Source organism: Anastrepha ludens, chromosome 6 (genome assembly GCF_028408465.1).
Source record: "Anastrepha ludens isolate Willacy chromosome 6, idAnaLude1.1, whole genome shotgun sequence".
Classification (NCBI taxonomy): domain Eukaryota; kingdom Metazoa; phylum Arthropoda; class Insecta; order Diptera; family Tephritidae; genus Anastrepha; species Anastrepha ludens.
Genome location: NC_071502.1, coordinates 104,131,438 through 104,153,998, shown reverse-complemented (window position 1 = coordinate 104,153,998; position 22,561 = coordinate 104,131,438). Strand labels below are relative to the sequence as shown.

At 36.3% G+C, this 22,561-nt stretch overlaps 1 protein-coding gene across 1 annotated transcript in view; it reads right to left on the bottom strand.

The window, feature by feature from the left end:
- LOC128867526 (uncharacterized) overlaps positions 1-21,189 on the bottom strand; it is a 65,910-nt gene extending 44,721 nt beyond the window's left edge. Inside the window, exon 1 of the mRNA XM_054108806.1 lies at positions 19,735-21,189. Coding sequence (XP_053964781.1) covers positions 19,735-20,700 — 966 coding nt within the window. The 5' untranslated portion in view covers positions 20,701-21,189. The remainder of the gene's footprint in view (positions 1-19,734) is intronic.
- Positions 21,190-22,561: the final 1,372 nt, after the last annotated feature.

Here is a 22,561-nt window from a genome sequence, read left to right as displayed (position 1 = left end):
TTATAAATTGCAATTTTGTAATGAATTTAAATTCAAAAGGCTTTTTATAAATAAATAAAATTAAGAGAAAGTGTGCAATTTGTTTTAAATAAATAAATCACTACTTTGACGTGACATTCTAATGTACGAAATGTTGATGTTGGTCTAGTGCCACCACCTTTAATGAATTCGTCTTGCATGTAATGGATTAGATAGAATACATGGTTGCGCTTTCCGAATTCGCTATGTCGTCAGACCCCATGAATAAACGAGTAAAAGGAGGGGGAATTGCTTGTCTGTAAAGAGGAAGAGTAGGCAAAAGCAGTGAAAACAACCAAACATAAGAAGTTATGCGCACACACACACACTTTTTTCCACGACGTCTTCCACATAAAAACGCAAAAAACTGAATTTGGAGGCTTTATATTAATTTAAACTTTCACAACTTAACACACGGCACTTCGATTTCATTAGTTTGAATAGTTTAAATTTCACAAATCCCAATTTTACCAAGCCATTCATTGAACTTTTGTTGTTTTGTTCGTGTGTTTTGTATTGGTACTGACGTCAAACTTGTCAAAATCGCGAGAAATAAAGTAACTGTTGCCAGTGGCGTCACCGTAGATACTCAATTCTCCTTGCCACGAACCGCAATTCTACTCTCAGTTGACACTTTTCTGTCAACTGCTGCTTTGTTGATGTAATAGTATATTTACTCCTGTTAATTTTTATTGTTATTTACGCGCGAATTTCCTCTACAACGTCCTTCTCTCTTTCTTGTTTATTCAATTGTTACGTCTCCGCCGGAAATACCCTCACCGATATATAGTAGTACTCTTGTAATCCATCATTCTTGAATTTGATTGTTCCAATCGAGCAACAGAGCATACGATTGGCAATGAAGCGCGTAAATATGAACAGACTAAGTCGGTACGTAGCAGATATGGTGACGTCTGTGAATCATCGTAATGCGCATTCGACTGAAAATACTTCTGCTGTAAGTGAAAGTGTAGAGGAAGATAAAATGTCGCGCTGCTCCTTGTGACGAATTTGGAATGCGTTAAGCACATGCCGATTAGTTACTAAAGCAACAGCGCCAAAACGATAAAAGTTCCCATTAAATATTCTTCAGTGGCGAAGAGCATTGCAAACTCGCTAGGTATGTATGTATGTCAATACTCAGAGTTGGCATAATGGGGCTCATAAAATTCCTTGGTATCGTGTCATTGTATTCACTGCTCTAAGTCTCTATATCTTGCACATTTTAGTCTGGTGGTATCATACGTACGTATTTCTTTAAAAAACGAATGGAAAGGCAGTGATAGGCCAATGATGAAAGTTATGGCTAGATGGTAGAAGAATTTTTTGGGTTGAAGTTGAAGATTTGGAGCTCGAGCAGACGTGGTTTCAGCAGTATGGCGCTACATGTCAAACCACATGACCAAATATGACGATATTGCAATTCAAGTTTGAAGAACGCACAATTTTGCGCTTACCAATGGGCAATTTCCATTGGCCATCAAGATCGATTTTATGCTAACGAGGTGATCACTCTTGAGTTTTTGAATGACGACATTCGTGTGTCGTAAAGGTGTCGAAAATTCCCTTCTTCGAATCATGACAATGGATTAATAATAATAAGTATGCCTTTGTTAGGTGTTTATCCGATGCTTATGGGAGCTTTTTCATGGCAGACACAAATGGGGGTTTGCCAATGCTTGCCGGGGGGCAACCGCTATTATTCAAAACTTTTTCTATCATTCGGTGTTTCATGCCAAAGGTTTCGATATCCTACAGTACCGAATGGTAGTCGCGCGTCAATCCTTTCGACTACGGCGATATTGGATTAAAATGAGAAAATAATATAGATAGATAAGAGTTTATTAAGTAGAAAACGTTACAATATTTATGTTATCGCACAATTTACAGAATATGATATAAATCTTAATTCTACATCATTATATTTGTATATTTATCATTTATTTTTAAATGATTTTTTCTTTTTTTCGAAGGAAAAAACTACTATGAAAAACCTCCGCTATACATCTTACAAGCTAGGGTTAATCTGTATGCATTGAAGTACCAGGGCCTAATTGAACATTAAGAAAGTTCAGTTATTAGTAGATTGTCCGAAAAACTGGAACGAATTTTGAATCTTTTAGTCAAATTTTGTATTTGATCTGACAAAATCTTAGTTTTTGATTCATCATGAAGCTTTCTGGTGGAGAAATGCCATGGGAGTCGTAGCATCATTTTGAGTACCTTATTTTGGCAGATTTGCAGTTTCTTAAAATGTGACTTTGCGATATTACTCCAATAAATAATGTACAGTAAAGGACCAAGTACCGATCCCTGGGGAACTCCAGCGGGTAATTCGATCATGTCAGAGTATTCTTCATTCAGAGACACGCAAAAGTAACGATTTTTTAAAAAGCAATTTATGATTTTTACTAGTGGTAACGGAAATTTTAAATTTATTAATTTGTAAATAAGACCATCATGCCATATCGAATCAAAAGCTTTCTCAACGTCAAGAAGCATTAAACCGGTTGATTTCTTGTGATTGAAGTTAGATTTGACGTGATTATAGATTCGTTTAATCTGATGAGTCGTACTATGATGTTGTCTAAATCCAAATTGCTCGTTTGGTATTGTATAATCTTATGGGTGTCTAGGAACACGAATATTTTATTTTTGATAATTTTTTCAAAAACCTTGCTTAAGCTGCTTAGAAGACTAATAGGGCGGTAGCTATCAGCTGCGTTTGCTGGCTTGCCCGGCTTGCGAATTGGAATTATTTTAGCAGTTTTCCACGCATTAGGGAAATATTGCAATTTGATGCAAGAGTTTATCAAAAAAGTAAAATATATCACGTCCTCTTTGGGTAGGTGTCTGAGCATAATATTTTTTATTTCATCATGCCCTGCAGATTTCCTCAGTGGTGCATCATGCAGAAGATCCTGAACATAATCTGAATCCACGTATTCAGTTAGTGGAGTGTCTACTTCTTGCGAATTTAGTTGGTTTATAGCTGTATCAACTAAATTTGAGACGTGTGGAGATCCTAGTTGATTGGACACCTTATGATTTTATTGTTAAAGGCTGAGATATATACCTGGGTATATTCGATAGTACCAAGCCAATATTGGATGGGGAAAACCTACTAGACGAAGGTATATATGTTGGATCGTTTGAGTAGGAAACGCTTATGGGGAAAAACGTGGTAAATTCATTGAGTATATTTCCCCAAGTATTTGCTCTAGAACAACCCCAGTTGCGATGCTTGCTATTAAAATCCCTGCAAAAAATATACGACCCATTCAAATTGAAAAGTGTTCTTAAGTCTTTTTTGTAACTATTCCGAAGCTCCGAGGTATTTGTTCCACCTGGAAAGTAGGTACTAAAAAGCTTAAATGATTTATGGTCAGAGGAGGTTATTTTAATTCCAATATTTTCAACTATTTCTGTATTAATATTTATGATATTGAATTGCATAGACTTTTTAACTAATATGGCAACACCACCACCTACTCCAATTTCCCTATCTTTACGCACACATACATAATTGGGATGACACAATTTATCACTATGTTTTAGCCACGTTTCCGAGAGCATACATACATCAACATTAGTTTTGGTTAAAAAATCAAAAAGTTCCATAAACTTATTTCGGATACTGCGACAGTTCCAGAAAATTATTTTAAGCTCAGATACAGACATTACTTATTACTAGAATATAGAAACTTAATTGCTAATTGTGCGATAGCGTTAAATTGATCATGTTTACTTCTACATTCTTTTAGTTTTTGTATTAATTCAAAAGTTAGTTCAGTGATTTCCCTTTCAGTGAACAAATTGCTGCTGTCACTGGCTCAGCGGTGCGAGCGATTGGGGAGCGCCACGTCAGCACTTTTCCAGATTCTACCGCTCTTGTATTGTCTACGTTATTCGTACGATTCGAAGGAAGAGGTGGAAACTGCGTGAGACCAAAGTCCAAGTTCGGTTGTGTATGCATATTAGGCGAAGACGGTGAAAGAGATGGGCGAGTACTTTGTCGATTATATTTCTCTTTAATGCGTAGATACGCAGCTCGATTGGGACAAGCAATATCATTCGACTTGTGATTGACATTTGACTCTGTCGGGGACAATGCAGTCGGAGGTTTTGTGCTTACCAGCACAGTTACCGCAGTTCGGCCTGACATAGCAGCCGCGCTCTCCATGCCCGAACATTTGGCAGTTTCGACATTGCAATAATTTGTTTTTTATTTTACGCTGGAAGTCCCATCGTATAATAATGCGAAAAAGAGATTTTACGTCACGTTTGAGATCGTGCAGCTTAACTGAGCCACGTTCAAAGTATACAATGTAAAGAGTGTCTTTGTAGCCTTCGAATGTTTTTGTAACTATTTTAACCTCTTTGCACTTCAAACCAAGGGAGATTAGTTCATTTTTCACTTCGTCCGTTGTTTTGTTTTCAAGTCCGTAAAGGACAGCTTTAAACGCCCTTTGATTTTTATTATCATGCGTATAGAATTGGCAAGAGTTTGTCTTTAAAACGTCTTTAATTTTATTAAACGAAATGGATGATTCAATTATTATTTTCACACCGATGGAAATTTTTTTTATGAAAAGATCGATTATGCCTTTTTGTACTAAAAGGTTCTTAATAAAGTCACTATTTTGCGCGAGAACCTTAATAGGCGGAAACACTTCTTTTGTAGCTTTATTTTGTTGTGAAGTCACACTGCATTCCATATCACTTTCATCACCTTCTAGCGCCTGTAGAGGTGTCTAGAAGTTTTTCCTATTAATGTTTTTCTTTTATTGCTATATTTGTTTATATACTATTTTGTTTAGTCACAGATGCAAAAGCAGGTCTGACTTAGTCAGCGGTAACACAGCGACTTGGATTAATCTCCTGTATTTAAAGCACTGATGGATATCATAGACGAAACTGTTGTGTTTTAATGACATTTTTTAGAGAATACAAAATATCCTCCAATAGCATTACCTACTTACTTACAATAGATTTCACGTTCAATGTTATTCTTAAACGAATTCATAGTCACGGACCTTTTTGTTTTTAAATGAACACCAAGCTGCCGTTACAGTTATACAAGCGAACCTCACCGCCCCATATTAAGCAATTTTCTGTTTCCCCAAATTGAAGAGGATGACAAAGATGACATTTGGTTTCAACAGGATGGCGGTACCTGTCACACAGTCAGCCTTTTATTCCATCTTTGAGCACCGTCTTCAACAAACGAATTATCAGCCCGCCTAGAAGCTGCGATTTAAGTGCATTCGAATATTTTATGTGGGGCGATTTAAGAGAAATGTTACGCCAACCAGCCAGAGACAATTCAAGAGTCGAAATATGAAATTGAGTTTGCCATTCGTGAGAAAAGTGCCGCAACTCGTTGCAATAGATTAGCAAAGTGAGCTACCGTAAAGCCAGTCATTGAAATGCAATTTTCTTCTTCAATTTTTAACGGCAAGGTTTGTTCTTTCCTTAAAAACATAATTTAAAAATATTCACAGATCTTTTATTTGTATTATTTAAATTCCAAACGTCACCCTGTGGATTCAAACAAATAACTTGACATAAGGCTTCTTCCTTTCGCCAAGCGTTAGCAAGTGGCGAAAAGATAAAGCAACTGGTATAAATAAACATACAAGTAGGTATATTGACAGCGCTGGAATAGATCTGCCTAAAATTACATTTGTTTGTAAAATACTGAATTATACCAGTTTTATGAAGTATAGCCCTACGCGGTAGCGACGAATCTTGTCTGATAACTTTACTGTTGCTTTCCATGCAAATTTTTCCTCAAGTTAATCGAGCATAGATATAGCGAGCGGGAAAATGGCGAATAGAAGAAGCCTAAAATAAACATATCTTGGCAGCGATAGAATAGAACGGCGAATCTTGCTCGATAACTTTGCTGTTGCTTTCACATGCAAATTGTTTGTCAAGTTAGCCAAGCAGAGAGATATCGAGCAGAAAAGTGGTGAATAGAAGAGGCCTATAGACTGGAAGACAATTGTGAACTGCTACAATACAACCACAACAGAAAACATTGGGGTGGGCTTAAATTTTCATACCTAACATACAGAACGTTCGTTGCAGTTGCGGTTCGAGTACATAAAATTCAAATTTGTATATGAGTACCATCCGGAAAGAAAGGGTTAAATGACTGTTGAAAAAATGTATGCGATCAAAATGTTAACGAAGAAATGAGTCTGCTTAACAATCAGTAATTCTGTTTAATTAATCAATTATCTACCATTAAGTTCATACGTGTATTGGTACATAAATTTTGTCTCGGTATTCCTAGCCACCCACCTTAGGTACTTTTTTCTATCGCTAATCTTAAATTCCAGTTAAGTGTCTAATGTCAATTTGATTGATGCATTACGCAAAGTTAAATGGATACGAGTATCTAACTAGATCTATTATAAAATTTATTTAATTTGATAGTAAATTTATTGTTTTGAAAACAAACTGGATTATACTATCATACTTTCTTGGGCCGAAAAGTCATTTGAGAATAGAGATTTCAAATAAATTCAGAATCATTCTCGATGAGTTAATATTATCGTTTGAGAAACGTGCTGAAGCATCAATTGCATTTTGGATGGGTTCTGCTTCATACACTAATTTATTTTATTTAAACTGTTTTGGAGGGCTCCAAATATTAAATTTTCACATTTTTAAACAAATTTAATTAGAACAATTGATTTTGACATAACAGATATTATAACCAAGAGTTTATATACAGACGTGGTCCATTTCATGGACGTTGTTCTGGGCCCTCCCGAAGTAATGCAGAAAGTAGTGCGAAGTGCAAAAGCATTTTGAGCCCTACCTCACTCACTAAAAAACCAACAAAAAAAAAAAATGTGTGGTATATGGGAAAGGAGGCAAACTCTAAACCAATGGGCTCATAGTGATACCGTTTCTCGTACTCGTATTGCCCCTTCCCAAACAACAAAACTGTCATCGTGTGAATATCGGGAAATAGCAGTTGATTGTGGTGTCTGACTCGCATTTGCAGAGCTATTTCGGAGACGAAACGATTTCAAGCGCGGCCTTTGCTAAGAGAGCTTTTTTTTTAATAAATCTGTCTTTTATAAAATGCTTACTTTGGGTCAAAATTTTATCGAAGGTGTCATTGTGTCGAGACATTGATCTGTCAATGTGACATCGAATCGCGTCAATAACAGAACAGAAGTTATGTTGACGAGTACCATAAGTATTGTGTCAAAATATGAGGTAACAACTCCTCTCAATAAAAAGAAAAACCAGTTTGAAATACACAGCAAAATATTTTGGAAATAAGTTTATAGTATTTCGCAATATTAGGCCTCTTCTATTCGCAATTTCCCCTCTCGCTATCTCTTTGCTCGATTAACTTAACGAAAATGTTGCATGCGAAAGCAAGAACAAAGTTATCGAGTAAGATTTGCCGCTGGCGAGTATGGCTATACCTCATTAGACTGGCATAACGCACTGATGCACACATGTAATTTAAGGCAGCTCTATTCCCGCGTTGCCAATATATGTTCACTTATACCAGTTGCTTCATCTACTCACCACTTGCTAACGCTTGGCAAAAAGAAGAGGCCTATTAATCGAGCGGAAGGCGACTCATTTGGTGCCGTGATAACATAACTCAGAAGGAGAGAATTCAGAAGGTGTGGCCAGAATCCGTCCGTTAACCGGCTCTCAGCGCTTTTGAAGGAATCAGCTGATTCGCAGACGTAACAGACGATGTGACAGCGGTTTCTTTACCACAAAAATGATGTAAAAAAAATAAACGCGTTCACCATTCATGCTACTTCGTTGCCATCTGTTATTTTTGGAGTCTTACTTCTGGCAGCTCTTCTTTTCGTTCATCAACTTTTCATCTGCACAGGGATTCTCAGTACGGCCAAGTACTCAAGTTCCTGGGCGCGCTCTGACATTAAATGAGAGATTTTCGCATCTAATTATCCATGGCCAAAACAACGAATAATTGGAAGAGCGTAAGAATACGTGTGTAATGGGCGTGCACAATTCTGCTGCTGAAACCCTTATGAAAGCCAGACTTATATATAAGTTCACATATTATGAGATTATCTACTTTTGCAAGCTTTTTCTCGCGATATCCGAAACCATATAATAATCTTATATTATAAAGATTATTTTTCCCGTACAACTCTGTGTTATCGATAATTATTATTACGAATGTAAGGAGAAACTACAAAGTAAAAACTAAATATATTAAAATGGATGCCGACAAAGAAAAGAGGTTTGTAGACATAATTCTAAACAAAACAAACAGACTAAATTTCTGTTATATAAAATATAATTCCAAAGCTGAAAGCTGTCAGTGTCAAAATGACATAAGATTCCAAACGACCATGATGGAAAGAATAATAAGATGGCACCTATCGTGGTACCGTTACTTTGCTCTCTTGACGTCCTATTGAGGATAGAGGACCGGACGAAACGATAACACCTCTATGGTTTAATTCGCATTCAGTTAATTCAAACGTTAATTCAAATTTTTAGCATTTTGATATATAAAAAAGTACTAAATTTATTGCACAACTTGGCAAGCATGACGGGCGCAATCTTGTTTCTATCATTCTTGCAAAACGACACTTGTAGTTCAAATTACTCTCTATCTATTAGGCTTTTATTGCGCTGGTATGTGAACCGACTTATTGCACGATAAATAATAATACATAGTACCAAAATTGTGAGATGATTCAAGAAAGTAAACAAGGTGGCTTCATGATGTAAACAACATGAAGAGTGAGAGCAGATGCTTCATAGATAGATACGAAGCTATTGACTATGGGGAATGCCTACATCTAAGTGGCTAAGTGAAGTACTTATGTACAGATTTTTTCTCGCTTACGGGGGTGCTCACATGTGTTGTGAAAAATAGATAGCAACATTCCATGGCTTGTGGGGAACAAATCGCCCGCATTTCTTAACTTTAGATTGTTAAATTAAACACAAAACTCATCTAAAATAAGAAAGATACATACACGCGTATATGGTTTGTAAGTCAAGGTTGTACTAAAGAAATAACAACTTAAAAATAAATTGATTATGCGTGGCACGCGCATTTGTGCGAGACTCCTACAAAAAACAGATGTAAAAAATTGTTTTCCATCAAATTCAAAATGAAAGCTTCATGTTGGGGCTATCTAAAATATATTTTTTGGATATCATTTCACGCTCGTTCACTTTGGCTGAAATTTGGATATGCCTGGCTAAGAATTGTAAATTACCAGGTATGAAAGATGAATATTTCAGTTTCTTCAGACTACGAAATACAAGAAATGGTAACTGAAAGAACAAATGGACTCATTCATATTCGTTTTTAATTTGTTGTTTTATTGTAACCTAACCTTAAGCTCACAAAATAAAAATACGAAAACTAAAAAAAAAATTGATAGCACTAAAACAGTTTACATTATTCTATATCACCGATTAAAAAAATGAAAAAGAAAATAGAATAAATCGATAATAAAAATAATAAATCGATAAAAATTTACTAAACATTGTTTTTTTAGGAAAATTGAATACATTGAGAATAATGTTTACGAAAAACTCCTCTACAGGTAGTTCGTACCATTTTCCGGAAAATGCTCTCGAGAAATGGTTTAGCACTAATAGAAAGAAAATAGTTGTTAAGGAAGCATAGCCGCTTCTCTAATCTTATTATGTATTAGTCAAAAAGCCTATTCTACGCCAGCATGCAACAATTTTGAGCAAAAATTCTACCAAAAATTATTGAATAGACACACACATTTTTAATAAAATTCCGTATGATTCCTTATTTGTGGCGCGGAATGCCATATATTCGTAATTAGTTGCACCTAATATCGCGTAAAAGAAATCCTTATAGGTTTCTTTCAATTTTTCGACGCATACTTTTAGGCGTGATACTATGAAATGCAATGGAATCACTAACAGAGTCAGCGGTATTTGTGGGTGAGCAGGATTTTTTTTTTCTCCTTGTTCGCTCCTGTCGGTAGAATAAGGCCTCTTCAATTCTTGCGTTGGTTTCGTTAATCTATTTGCTTTCTGAAAGGGTAGGTGATTAGCCTGAAGGTACCAGTTCTAAGTAGTGGGAATGCCCACCTGTCGTTGCAGAAGGATCACTCAGTTGGTTGAGGACTTTGCTAAATTGGTGTGTTTGCGCTATTACCGCGGCTGCCCACTTCCTTTTGCTGGTGTCACTTGATGCAATGTGTATCTGTGTACCTTTCTTTGTTTTTGTTTGTTTTAGCAGCCACAAAATGCAAATAATGCACTGACTATTGTGCGGGAGTAAGGATGTATAGGATATGTTTTTGAGTTTATGGAATGGGATTTTTTTTAACAGGCAAAGTAGATTAATTTGGAAAAGTGCGAGGACCGGGCTTTACGTGGGATTCAAACCCACAACCTCTGGGATGGCAGGCTAGTGCACTTACGCTACCGAGGCCGCCAGGATTACCGATTTTAAAAATCGATCATTTTAAAAACGATAAATTTTAAACATCGATAATAGAAATAATACATCGATAAAAATTATTAAAAAGTCGTTAGGTATATTCTAAAGAGTTCCGCTAAAACTAATCTGCCGCACTTTTCATGTACAATAACTATGCGATGGCGGTTAAGGCTAAATGAAACAGAAAATGATTGCTAAAGGACCTAAAGGGGCTTTTCATATAATATAAAGAAATCCGTTGTATTCTAGATCAACGATTAAAAAATAACAACTACATAAATAGCGTTAACAAATATAATAAATCGATAAACATAGATTAACAAAAATCTCGATAAAAAGTTTGATTCTATTTATAATTCATCGAGCATTTATAAAAAGTGAATCGGAAATATTTAATGCTATTTTACGTCATCACGAGTGTGCTTATCAACTAGTAATCCGAATACATTGGATCAATCCACAATTTCAGGCTTGAAAGATGTATGTAGTAGAAAAGCATTGCTCTAAAATGACCGCCTCTTCACAGTCACTACCTGCACCTCTGCTGTTAAAGCGCTTCTACAGTACAAGGCGAAATAACTCTGAAGAAAACGCAATTTTTAGGAAAAGTTCCAACTTGGCTAAAATTTATTAAATGCGGCTGTCGGCCAATCTAGTTGTAGAACAACGTTGAGACGCTAACCACCACACGAAGAAGAACTCGACCACTTACCTAACAAGGGGTACGAGTATAAACACCAATCACATGCATATATAATCAATTTTAATTATATTATTATTCTTCAAAAATTGGTTTACTCAGGCCAGTAGAAATGTTTATTAATTTTTGAACGTTTTTTGTTATTGCGAGTAACTTTCAAACACGTTTGAATATGCAAATCGCTTTGAAAAAAAAAGCAAATAACAAAACCAAAAAAACTCTACGAAATTTAAACTTGAGTATAATTTTTAATATTGTAAAGCGTTTTCAACACCTTTAGATTATCTTTTCATGATTTGCATATTTACAGTATTGAGCACAATTAAAGCATTTTTCGTCATTATGTTTACACAGTGCGAAAAAGTTCAAGTTTCTTTCTATCACATGTGAAAAAATCTATGTGTGTGCGCAACTAGAGTGTTTTTAGTTTTTAAACAATTTTTTTTTCAAGACTTCAGAGTTTCAATGAGGACCTAAGATTTCATAGAATATTATACACATGCAAGCGGACTCAAAATTAATCACCCTATCGAAAGATTTATAATTTTTGCAAGTGGCGTCGTACGTCAAACACATCTGACACTTGTAAACTAGACAGCTGTAGCATTGAAACAAACAATCAATGGAGCGCTTTAAAGTCAAAATAAAGATTTGCAGCACTCAAAATATTTTCTTGTTTTATTTAGTAAAGAATTTATTACAAAACAAGTGATGATTAATTTTGCGCCACCTTGTACGTGTATGAAGGAAATTCAAATTATTTTTTGTTTACAATTATCCTCTTTAAAACAAGTAAAAAATGTCCTTTGGAATTTGAGCTCAATCTGGATACCTCTCAGGGATGTGACATATTGGAAGTTTTTTTGAGAGCTTGAGAACTTAAAATGATAATACAAAATAGTTGGAATGAAAAATATTGTTGGAATGAATTTTTTTATTATAATCTGGTAGGCCTCGGTAGTATAGCGTAAGTGCACTGCCATCGCAGAGGTTGTGGGTTCGTATCTCACGTAAAGCACGGTCCTAGCACTTTTCCAAATTTACCTACTTTACCTGTTTCTAACAAAAACAAAAAAAATCCTCCGATTCCTTTCCTCAACCCCACAAACTTATCCTTTCCATTCTTACTTCCGCACAATAGTCTGCGCATTATTTGCATTGTAGCTGCTAGAACAAGCAAAAACAAATAAAGGTAAACAGTTACACATTGCATCAGTGGTGCCAGCAAAAGGAAGCGGGCAGGCACCCTAAATTTAGCGAAGTCCTCAACCATCTGTGTGATGATCCTTCTGGCAGAAAAATGTGAAACACAGATGGCGCTCCAAGCAGTAAGAAGGCGTTGTTCCTAAGCAACGACAGGTAGACATTCCCACTACTTCAAACTGATAGCGACAGGCTAATCACCTACCCTGTCAGATATCAAAACAAATCAACGAAACCAACGCAAGACTGAGTCTTGTTGAGGCCCTATGCTCCCGAGAGGAGTGAACAGGGAAAACAAAAAAAAAAAAATCTGGTAGATAATTTCATGACATTTAATTTTTGAATATGATGTCCTGCATATGTCTACCACGGAGTTTCGTGATCCATTCGATCAGTCCTGCGCTGTATGGCAACTTGCGCCATCTTGATGGAACCAAATGTCGGTGATGTTCAATTTTTGGAAACAACAATTCAGTCAGCATGGCGCAATTCTCTCCTCATTCACCGTAACGGCAGAGCCTTCCTAATTTCGAAAGAAATAATGACCGATGATGCCGCCAATGGTCTATGAACTTCGCGTACTGATTTTTTTGTGTTTTGAAAGCCAATTTCCACAATTCGGAAGCTTTGTTCTGGCGACAAACGATTCATGATGACTTGCCAAACCTTACTGAACAGAAATGTCAACGCAATTTGCCATTCTCAGCTGTCAAACCATAGTTATCGATATCGATAGTTCTCATACAGCGAAAAAAAACACCTGATACTATAGTCATCTGCAATATTCTAAAACCTTCGCATACTGACAAATTTTAGCTATTTATTTTTTTAACAACTATTTTTTATAAAAATATAGTGCATTCTATAATCAAGACCACATTAATCTTAGTTTCAAACTTTGTACAAGATTTATAGAAATTCGACAACTTTTCATATAAATTTCAAACTTTCAAATTCGTAGTGGCTTGAAATTCTAGTTGATTTTTTGATATTTGTTTCTCCTGGCGGTGTTGCCAATTTTCTCCATAAAAGCATGTCGTGCTGTTATAATTTTGCAACAAAGTGCATATTATTGTTGTACATACATAAGTATACGAGTATATCCTTCACAACAATTTTAATTTATAGACGGTTTGGTTGGTTGGGTAAAGTGGCGATTCATCCAGAACCCAAGTAGCGGTCCGCACAATTTTGTGGCCATATCTTATAGAAGACCACTGGAAAAAAACCGCGCCTAGTGCCGCACTTAATTTTGCCCAGTCTATAAGCAATGCACGACTCATGTTGTCCTTACTGGGTTATAATATAACCTTCCGAGGTTTGTGGTATCAAAACGACGCATACGGGTATTTAGTTGCAGCTTGGGCGTTAATTTAGTTCGCCGCCATCTTTACTTAACCTAACCGAACCTACCTCAAAGTCTTCAATTTATGCTACTTGTATGAGACATTTTGGTATTATTTGGACGAATATAAGCCATAAATGTTGAACCCATAAGTAATATTTGTAATTTTTGATTATTTTAGATTCCATTAGAATTCGAAGAAGACATTGATAAAAGATAAAAATAATGTTCAATTGCATTTACAGCGCTGTAAATCTTATTGAAAGCAAAAGTTATTAGGTGTATGGCGGTAGCAAAGTTATGTACCTAATAAAGTAAAAATTTTTCAATTGAATGATAAAAAGCAGATAATAGCAATATATATATTCACATGTCTGTTTTTTTCAGCAAAGTAAAAACAAATAGCCCCTAAAGGTTTTCATAATACTGCCCATACATACATACACCTGCAATACTCTTTTCCTATGCATAGGCACTCACACTCGTTTAAGCAAACTGTGTACTCAGTTAACCTCTCGCTTCAGTGTCGCGCACAATTTCGATTCTTAAACGCAATTCAACTTATAAATACGTCATATCAATTCACATTCCTATAAATATGTGCATCTATATTCGTATGTACCCAGGTTTTATCACTATGTAGACCAACAAAATACCACCATAGTTTCTTCTTGATAAAAAATTAAATATGTCTGTACAACAAAATTACTCCGATTTTTGTTTTTTTTGCAATATCAGCCGGTCTTTTGTTGCGCGACTGAGCCAGAGAACGCCAATAATCTCACTCTTTTTTTTTACAAGTGTGTTTACAAATATTGACTTGTGCTTTGTTCGGTTAAGAAATTAAAATATGTAGACATGATCTTACATAGGAGAATAAACAAAAGATCGAAAGAGGAAAATATGCATATGAATATGTATAAGTAGTCTAGATACTATATTAATAGTAGTCGTAGGTATGTGATATGTTTTGACTATCGTTTTTATATGTCAGCCGCTCTGTAGTTAAATAATGACGTTAGTAGTGAGCTTACAACCATGAGAGTTTATTGCCATACGATATATGTACATATATATGTATACATATGTATATGAGAATATTGCACGATACTTATCTTAAGAGACTGAATCACTTCTTAATTATTCACAGAACAGCACACAAAATAAAACCTACATAGGCAAATCGCTCGCTCTTCTAACTTCTAACTTCACATTTCACAATATGGCATTGCTAAGCCGGCTGATAACACGATTACCGAACTCAGTGCACTTAAGATGGATTGTTCGATGGGTTCTGTGGCACGACTTGAACCTATCCTGCTGAAGCGAGTAGTCGTCCCAGTCCATGATTTAATTTCAGCTTATAAAAATAGATGGTCTATATAAAGGGTCTTTCAAAATACGCAACTAGATGTTGTTTAAAAAAATATTTTGTTTTAATTAATTTTTTTTTTTAATTAAAACTAAAATATTTTTTTTTTAATTTAAATTTGTTTAAATTAATTTTTTTTATTTATTTAATTAATTAGTTTAATTAACATTTTTTTAAATAAAATTTTTTTTAAATATTTCTTTTAAATTAAATTTTTTTTACATAATTTAAACTAAAACCTCGTACTGAAATTGTTTGTGCTTCTATGTGTTTTTTGTTAGATTTTTCATTATTCCCACTGTAAAGGGTCTTCCAAAAAAATGTTTCACCAACCTTTGATTTGCCCTGCCGAGAGATCCCATCGAACTCTTGCAACTGTCGAAACAAAACACTGCTAAAAAGAAACTCAAACTTGAAAGACCCTGTATAGAAATACCAATAGATCAGCTTTTATTTGAAATGACTTGAATAACAGATGAATGTATTTGCTTTGCTGAAATTGTTGAAACAACTGTTATATGCAAATAGGTACAATACAGCCATATGCAAATAACGTTAAATACGAGCATCGTTCGAGCGGTTTATTGCCCTAAATATAGAACCAGAACAGTAAAACAATGATAACAAAAGTTTTACTATTTAATTTATTTGCAGTTGTTACGTTTTGTTCCAGCTCGCCAATATGGTCTGATCATGAAAGTGGCAAGAACTCTAAATTGAATGGCGAATATCGGAGAGAGTGAAGAAAGTGAACATTCTGTTACTGCAACCAGCTTTTTGTGAAGGAATCACGCATACACCCAATAAAATTTGTGGTTCTGGCGGTTATGAGATTCCATAATTTCTTTGGAGAATAACTTCTATCGACTTCTGATTGAGGGAAGAGAAGCGAAAGGAAATTATCATACGATCTGAGATGTACAAGCCATAGTCCCACGCACCTAAAAGGTTCTTTGAAGATTTGCTGCTAACGAGATCGGATTTAAAGATAAATTATATTTCTGATTCTCTTAGCGTAAGAGGGAAGATCTTTTCAACCAATAGTACGAGCATTTTTCAAGTAGAAGTATTTGATATCGCAGAAGGTTATTGTCCACAATTGATCTTATCAGCGTAAAGAAGATGTCTGACAATCTTTGAACATGTCGACCTAGGAGACAGTGGTCTGTGATCAAAGCAACTAGCATAGCCAAATTCTTTTTGCAGCGTTACATATCAGACCGCTCACCCATATTTTGTTGACTGAAGTGATAGTGCTAAGCATACTACGCAGTTTGTAGGTTGATAGGAGTACACCTACACCCCGGCCTTGACACTCATATTAAATGAATACGGAAACATTCCGCCATCTCAAGTGACAACCCCACAAGGGGTCGCCGCTTGGCTATCAGAATAAATATAGACTCTAAAGGTAATATTTTCAGCCTGAATACGCTACCGTGATTAGCAAGATGAGCCGAAACACTTACTTTTGACTTCTTACAATGGCCAAACCAACTTAATCGTCAAGAACCGTCAGAAGTCTAGCTGCAATTCTGGTACTAAATAATCTATTATCCAAACGATAGTCAACAGGATTAGTTGGACTCAGACCGAGTATTATAGCCAAGTGTCCAATACCTAAATCACGCCATTGATTCGTAGTGAGAAGCCGAACAGCAGTAATAGCTACATTCTGATGTAGTCTAGGAGAGGTAAGAAGAAAAGAGTATTCACAGCATCGAAGTGTGTGGTTCTAAGAGCGCCGCTGATAATATATGAGAGACATACGTTGAACTTTCTTCCACATGCACTAGCCGTTCTTCCTAACCACACGCACTAGCCCATTTATATTATATTTCTATCTACCTACTATCACATTCTGTGGCTCACGTGAAGTCAATCGGAAGCAGGCTGTTAGTAAAGCGTAATTTTTTTTACTATCGGACCAAAAATTCCTGTTTAACCACCTTGCCATTAATTTTGAGTAGAGAGTTTTCTTTTTAGATGCCCTTAGTCGTTTGCAGGAGGCGTTATCAGTGAAAAGAGATCTCAAGTAATCGGTTACTTTGCTTTTTCCTTGGCTGGTTACCAATTCAGTGGAAATCGGAAAATCATTGGAAAATATTTATTTTGATTTAATAATAAATTGTTACCCATTTTCTGTGCGATAGTATTTAGGCGAAGTAGACCCCTTTATTAATCCGATTTTTCTACAAGTACTTTTCACCTTGTGTACAGATCACAAACTTCCAAGCCGATAGTTCAGTGAACAGCGAAGAAGCTGAATACTTATACTATATAGCTGATATTAAAGAGTAGTTAGTCTACTTTGATTGGTCAAAAGAAGACGCTAAAGAGGATGAAAGTGCACTCATTCATATTTTCCAGAGTTTAAGAAGGAGTATTTTTGGGATAAAATAAAATAATAAAAAAATTTCTTAGAAGCCATTTTTTTCTTTATATGCTAGAACCCCTTTAGTCTGGGCTCCTACACGAGTTTTTTATATAATAGCTGCCTTCATCAGTTATTAGATAGATTAGCTTTGACTTTTTCTGGCATGGAGCAGAAAAAATAATGTCTATCGTATGCACAGTGAGCATCAAACTTCGGTCCAATCGAAGAATAATCACGCGGACACAACGTTCATAATACACCTACAATTTCACAAGCAAAGAAAATGTTTATTTACATTTTCGAATGCAACAAATTATTTTTCGTTAGCTGCTTTAATGCATACTGCAAGCAAAAATACCAAATATGACTTAGAATCTTTGCCTTGCAATAGCATTTGAAAAAGCGTTTGCTATTTAGTAAAAATAAACATTGCACATTCAGATTTGCGAGATTCATTATTGCACACTGACAATACTAGACATTTTATTTTTACTCAACAAAAAAATTCAAATGGCATATATGCGGGTGGATGTATACACTTGTGCTCACATAAATAAGTCACTTTATTGGCAAAATTTTTATGGCATGCTACATTTTTGTGTGTGTTAATTTCTTATAAAATTATAGTTCATTGAAAAGCAAAAATCGTATAAGGGATTAGGGGTAGTCAGAGTTTAAAAAAAATTGGATCTTTTTTTTTTTGTTTTGCATTTTTTAAAGTATAATATCTTAAAAATATTGTGTGGAAATTTGAAGTGAATCCGACAAATACTTTTCGAGTTATTCAACAATTAACAAAGGGCGCTCGGGCGCTCCGATAGCAAAATTTTAAATGCGTTTTTCTAAGACTATGTTTTTTTGAACTGGTGACACTGTAAATTAGAAACCACTTGGTAGATTTCAATAAAATTTATACTGCTTTTGAAAAACTTAAAAAACTCGTGCCTGATCGAGTGATTTTTTTTTTAATTTCGATTTTTTTAAACAATTAATTGTCGGTTTTTTTCTCGAAAATCTGAAAAATATTTCCTGAGGCCGCCATATTGTTAATTTGGAAAAAAAGCTTTGATCAGGCACAAGATTATTTATTAATAAAACAAATTTCTCTTGACCGATTGATTTTAGATTAATCTCCAAGGACTTATAATGATCACCGCAACAGACTTCTGGAGAAACGGGCTCCACACAAACAGCGATAACTTTTACAATTATAATTTTTTTTATTTAATTTTCCTAAAGTCAAGTCGAAACATAATGTATTAATGCTATGTTTTTATTTTTGTAAAATAAAGCAATTGACTAGAAAACAAAAATTATTTAAAATCATCATTTTTTCGGGCCTCTGACTACCCCTAACCCCATAAATCAAAGTTCCAAATTTTGCACAAAATTCACAAAAATTTAGCAAATATCAGAAACTAATCACTAAAACTTTCAAATTTTTAATAGGAATTTTTAGAAAACTTCTCGGTATGCAATTTAGTAGCCCACTCAATTGTAGTATAATAAAGTGTAAGTTTGAAGTAGCTCAAAAATGACGATGATTTTTTGATTTTTTTTTTTTTGTTTTGCATGCGACTTTGAGAATTTCCTTAAATGTTCGCAAAAAACTGTAGCCTGAAAATTTTTGCGAATATTGCAAGAAGATAAAGTAACTTAGTTTGGTAAGCACAAGTGTACATAAATGTACATTTATGTATTTCCAAAAATATATTTTTCAAATAAAATATGACTTGAAATTGCAAACTGCGTTTGCTCTAAAAATATTCGTGGCAACAGCGATTTAATTTCATTTCAATTAAATTCTTTTAAAACCACATACATATGTACATACTTATAATTCAATGCAACGTATAATACGTTTGGAAAGAAACCAAACAAACAAAAAATAAATGAAAGCAATTATATAAATATCGGGCGAAAACCGACGCGCGAATTTCTTTCTATTTCATTTTACATTCACCTCACACTCAGCTCCACGCTTACTTCGCACAGCTTTCATATACATGCATATGTACTTATACTTGGCTAAGCTGCCTGCCTGCCCGGTTTTCGTACACCTGCCTAGCCACTTCTGCTATCCACCATAACACCTTGTGACTCGTCCATCGTCGGTACATCGCATTAAGGTATTTGAATTTATAACAGCATTAAATTAAAACCTCATCGCATTACCACACGTCTTTTGCGCTACTACAACTAAATCGAGTCTACGCCCCCATCCCCACACCCTTTAACCTTTGCAATGTGCACTCACCTCTGACGAGTCTGTTGAACGCCGCCAACCTTGCGCCATTTCGAATGGATCAACAACGGTTTCTTCCTCTATAACACCGTCCGGCGTTGCACTTTCCATTATATATACCAAGTCCACTTCATGCGGCGCTTCCGGTCCATTCTGCGCGTTCATGCCCACATCCACATCCACGACATCCACCATATCGATATCCAACCCCAAACTAGCGTCACTAAACACACCAGGTGTGTCCGATGCCATTGAAGTGAGTGTTTCGCTTGCACTTTCTGTCACTGCTGTTCCTCCTTTTCTCTCATTTTGTACTGGCGTTGTCCATGGTGATGGTGTTGGTGCGGGTGTTGGTGGGGTTTGTGTAGTCGTAAGTGTTTTGAATTTTCCCAAAGTCCCATTGCATTTTGCTGACGGCGCTTCATTCCAACTGCATACTTTCCGCGGCTTATCTTCGATTGCCCCATTTCCTACAGCTGTTCGGTGCTGGCGTAGTTGATAGCGTTGGATACGGGGTTGTGCGGTGTGGGCGACGGAGTCGGTGTCAGTGTCACTGCCAGCGCCAACATCGACGTAATTGTAGTCGAAAGCGCACTCATCGCCGCCATCAGTGCACTCTACATCAATATCAAAATCGTCGATGGTGGCAGCAGCAATGCCGGCGTCACCATAATAGGTTTCCATTTCAGTCTGTGTTTGTGTGCTCTGTTCACATTTTCCCTCCCCGAGTGGCGACCGCTCAGGCGCTTCCGATTGCTGATACAGCGCACTAACCCGCTCCGCGTGCACCTCGCGCATATGATCAATGAAAACATCGAATTGTAGGCAAATGCCGGGACAAAAGCGACAATTCATGCCATAGGTTTGCGCATCTGGAGACACTGTAATCTCGCCACATTTGCGAAAGCAAGCAAAATCCTCCAACTGCCAATTGTTGACTTGTTGAGCCAGCAAAGTCGACACAACACTCATTTTCATAGGCACCACAGGCACGACAGACAAACAAACGCACGCGGATGTGGGCTCGATTTGGGAGTGCAAAGGGGTAAAATATGGGCCGCCACGGCAGTAAGCCCGGAAAACACTCACACACACACGCACACACTGAGCCGCGAAGGTGAATTATACACGGAAGACTCGATACAGATACATAGATAGTTCAAAGCAATGGCACTTCCGATCAACCCTAACAAACGTAAAATACGCCCGAAAAAATACACTTCAAACGCTTACGCATTTAGACACGACGCCGAAATATTTGTTTATTATTTTAATTATAGTTGGTTTTTTTTTTTTGGTTTGCTTCAGTAATATTACATATGTATGTGTCCACTCTTCCCCAATTTTAGATTCCTTTTAAACTACATAAAATATTATATACACGAGCGTTCTTGTTACTGAAAAGGCGATTCGTAATATCCATGCGTACCCCACTACCAACAAAACGATTTAATGTTACTCGTTCCACTGCCGGCCGTCAACTAGTTCCAGCTGATGGCCGCAACTTCGGAATAGCGAATACACACAAAATCGAAAACACTTTCTGCGCTGCTGCGCGTCACTGCCAGGCGCGCACTTCGTCGCAGCGTCGCTGAATGTACTACGCTACGCAGTGTTTACCAAGCTTTGGGGGGCTGGTAGCTATTGCTCACCAACAACGAGAAACGGCAGTATTCAGGGGTGAGAGAGCGAAGTTGGGAAGAAATGTCGTATATAATAAAATAAGTAGCGCAACGGTTGGAGCGCGGATTGGGAACAAGCGAAGATTGAAAAGTAGGTAAAGTGTGTAGTTATTAACAGGAGGAAAACAAAGTTTGTTATAGTGTAGATTGCTTTTTGACATCCAAAAGCTGAGGACCATACTTGAAATTGTTACACATCAACGCAACTAAATACATACATACATACAAACATATACTAACAGACACACACAAACGTAAGGAGCTTCTGGTTACTCATACACACATGCTTTTTGGACTCCCAGCCTATCATCACAAAATATGACATTTATTTGCGTGTGTTTTACTGACGCGTCGTAAAAGTTTGTTTGAAGCATCAGAGGCTTGTTGAGTAAACTAACGGAGGGTGTTTTATATTATCGCTACTTGAAGTTCATATGTATATGTGTAGTTCTCTGGTGTCCTGAGAACTACAGGCCACTATTAATGCTTCTATGATAGCTGCGTGTATCTGTACGTGTTGACCATTCGGTTGGCCGCGGATTGAAAACCGCCGGATACGTGAAAAAATTTTTTTCAAAGCGGTCGTCCTTCGGCAAACTATTGAAAGTCACAGAGCATATTTCTGCCAGAAGCACCCATAAGCAACCATCTGCTATTCAAGGCCATCCATTTGTGGGTCACAATCAAGAACACAAATTTGAAGGAAACGACTAGGTTTTTCAAGAATGTACGTTTATCACCAAAGCCGCATGCCTCGAAAGTACTTTTACTGTTTTTTTTTTTTTTTGTATTTTGTCACAACAGTTATAACTTTGCTACAAAACCATCAATTTTTTTTTTTTTTTGTTTTAAAAGAATACTCTCAGAAAATATACTTCGCTGCAGAGCTTTTAAAACCGAACTGGTTCCCTTATAGGAAAACTTAAATTTGAAGGTGCAACAGCCTTAGTTTCGAATACTAATGAGACCTAGAGGTAGATGGTCTACTGAAAGGCAGTTGTACTCGAGAAAAATGGAGAGGAAGCTGATGAGTAGGGCCGGCGAAGTAAAAAGACCACGGCTGCAAATGGGCACCTGCTCTAGCAGAAGTGAATTCCTATAGTGAGATCGTACACTAAGCTTAAAGCTCTGGGTGGAGAAAACGTTTAATAAAATAT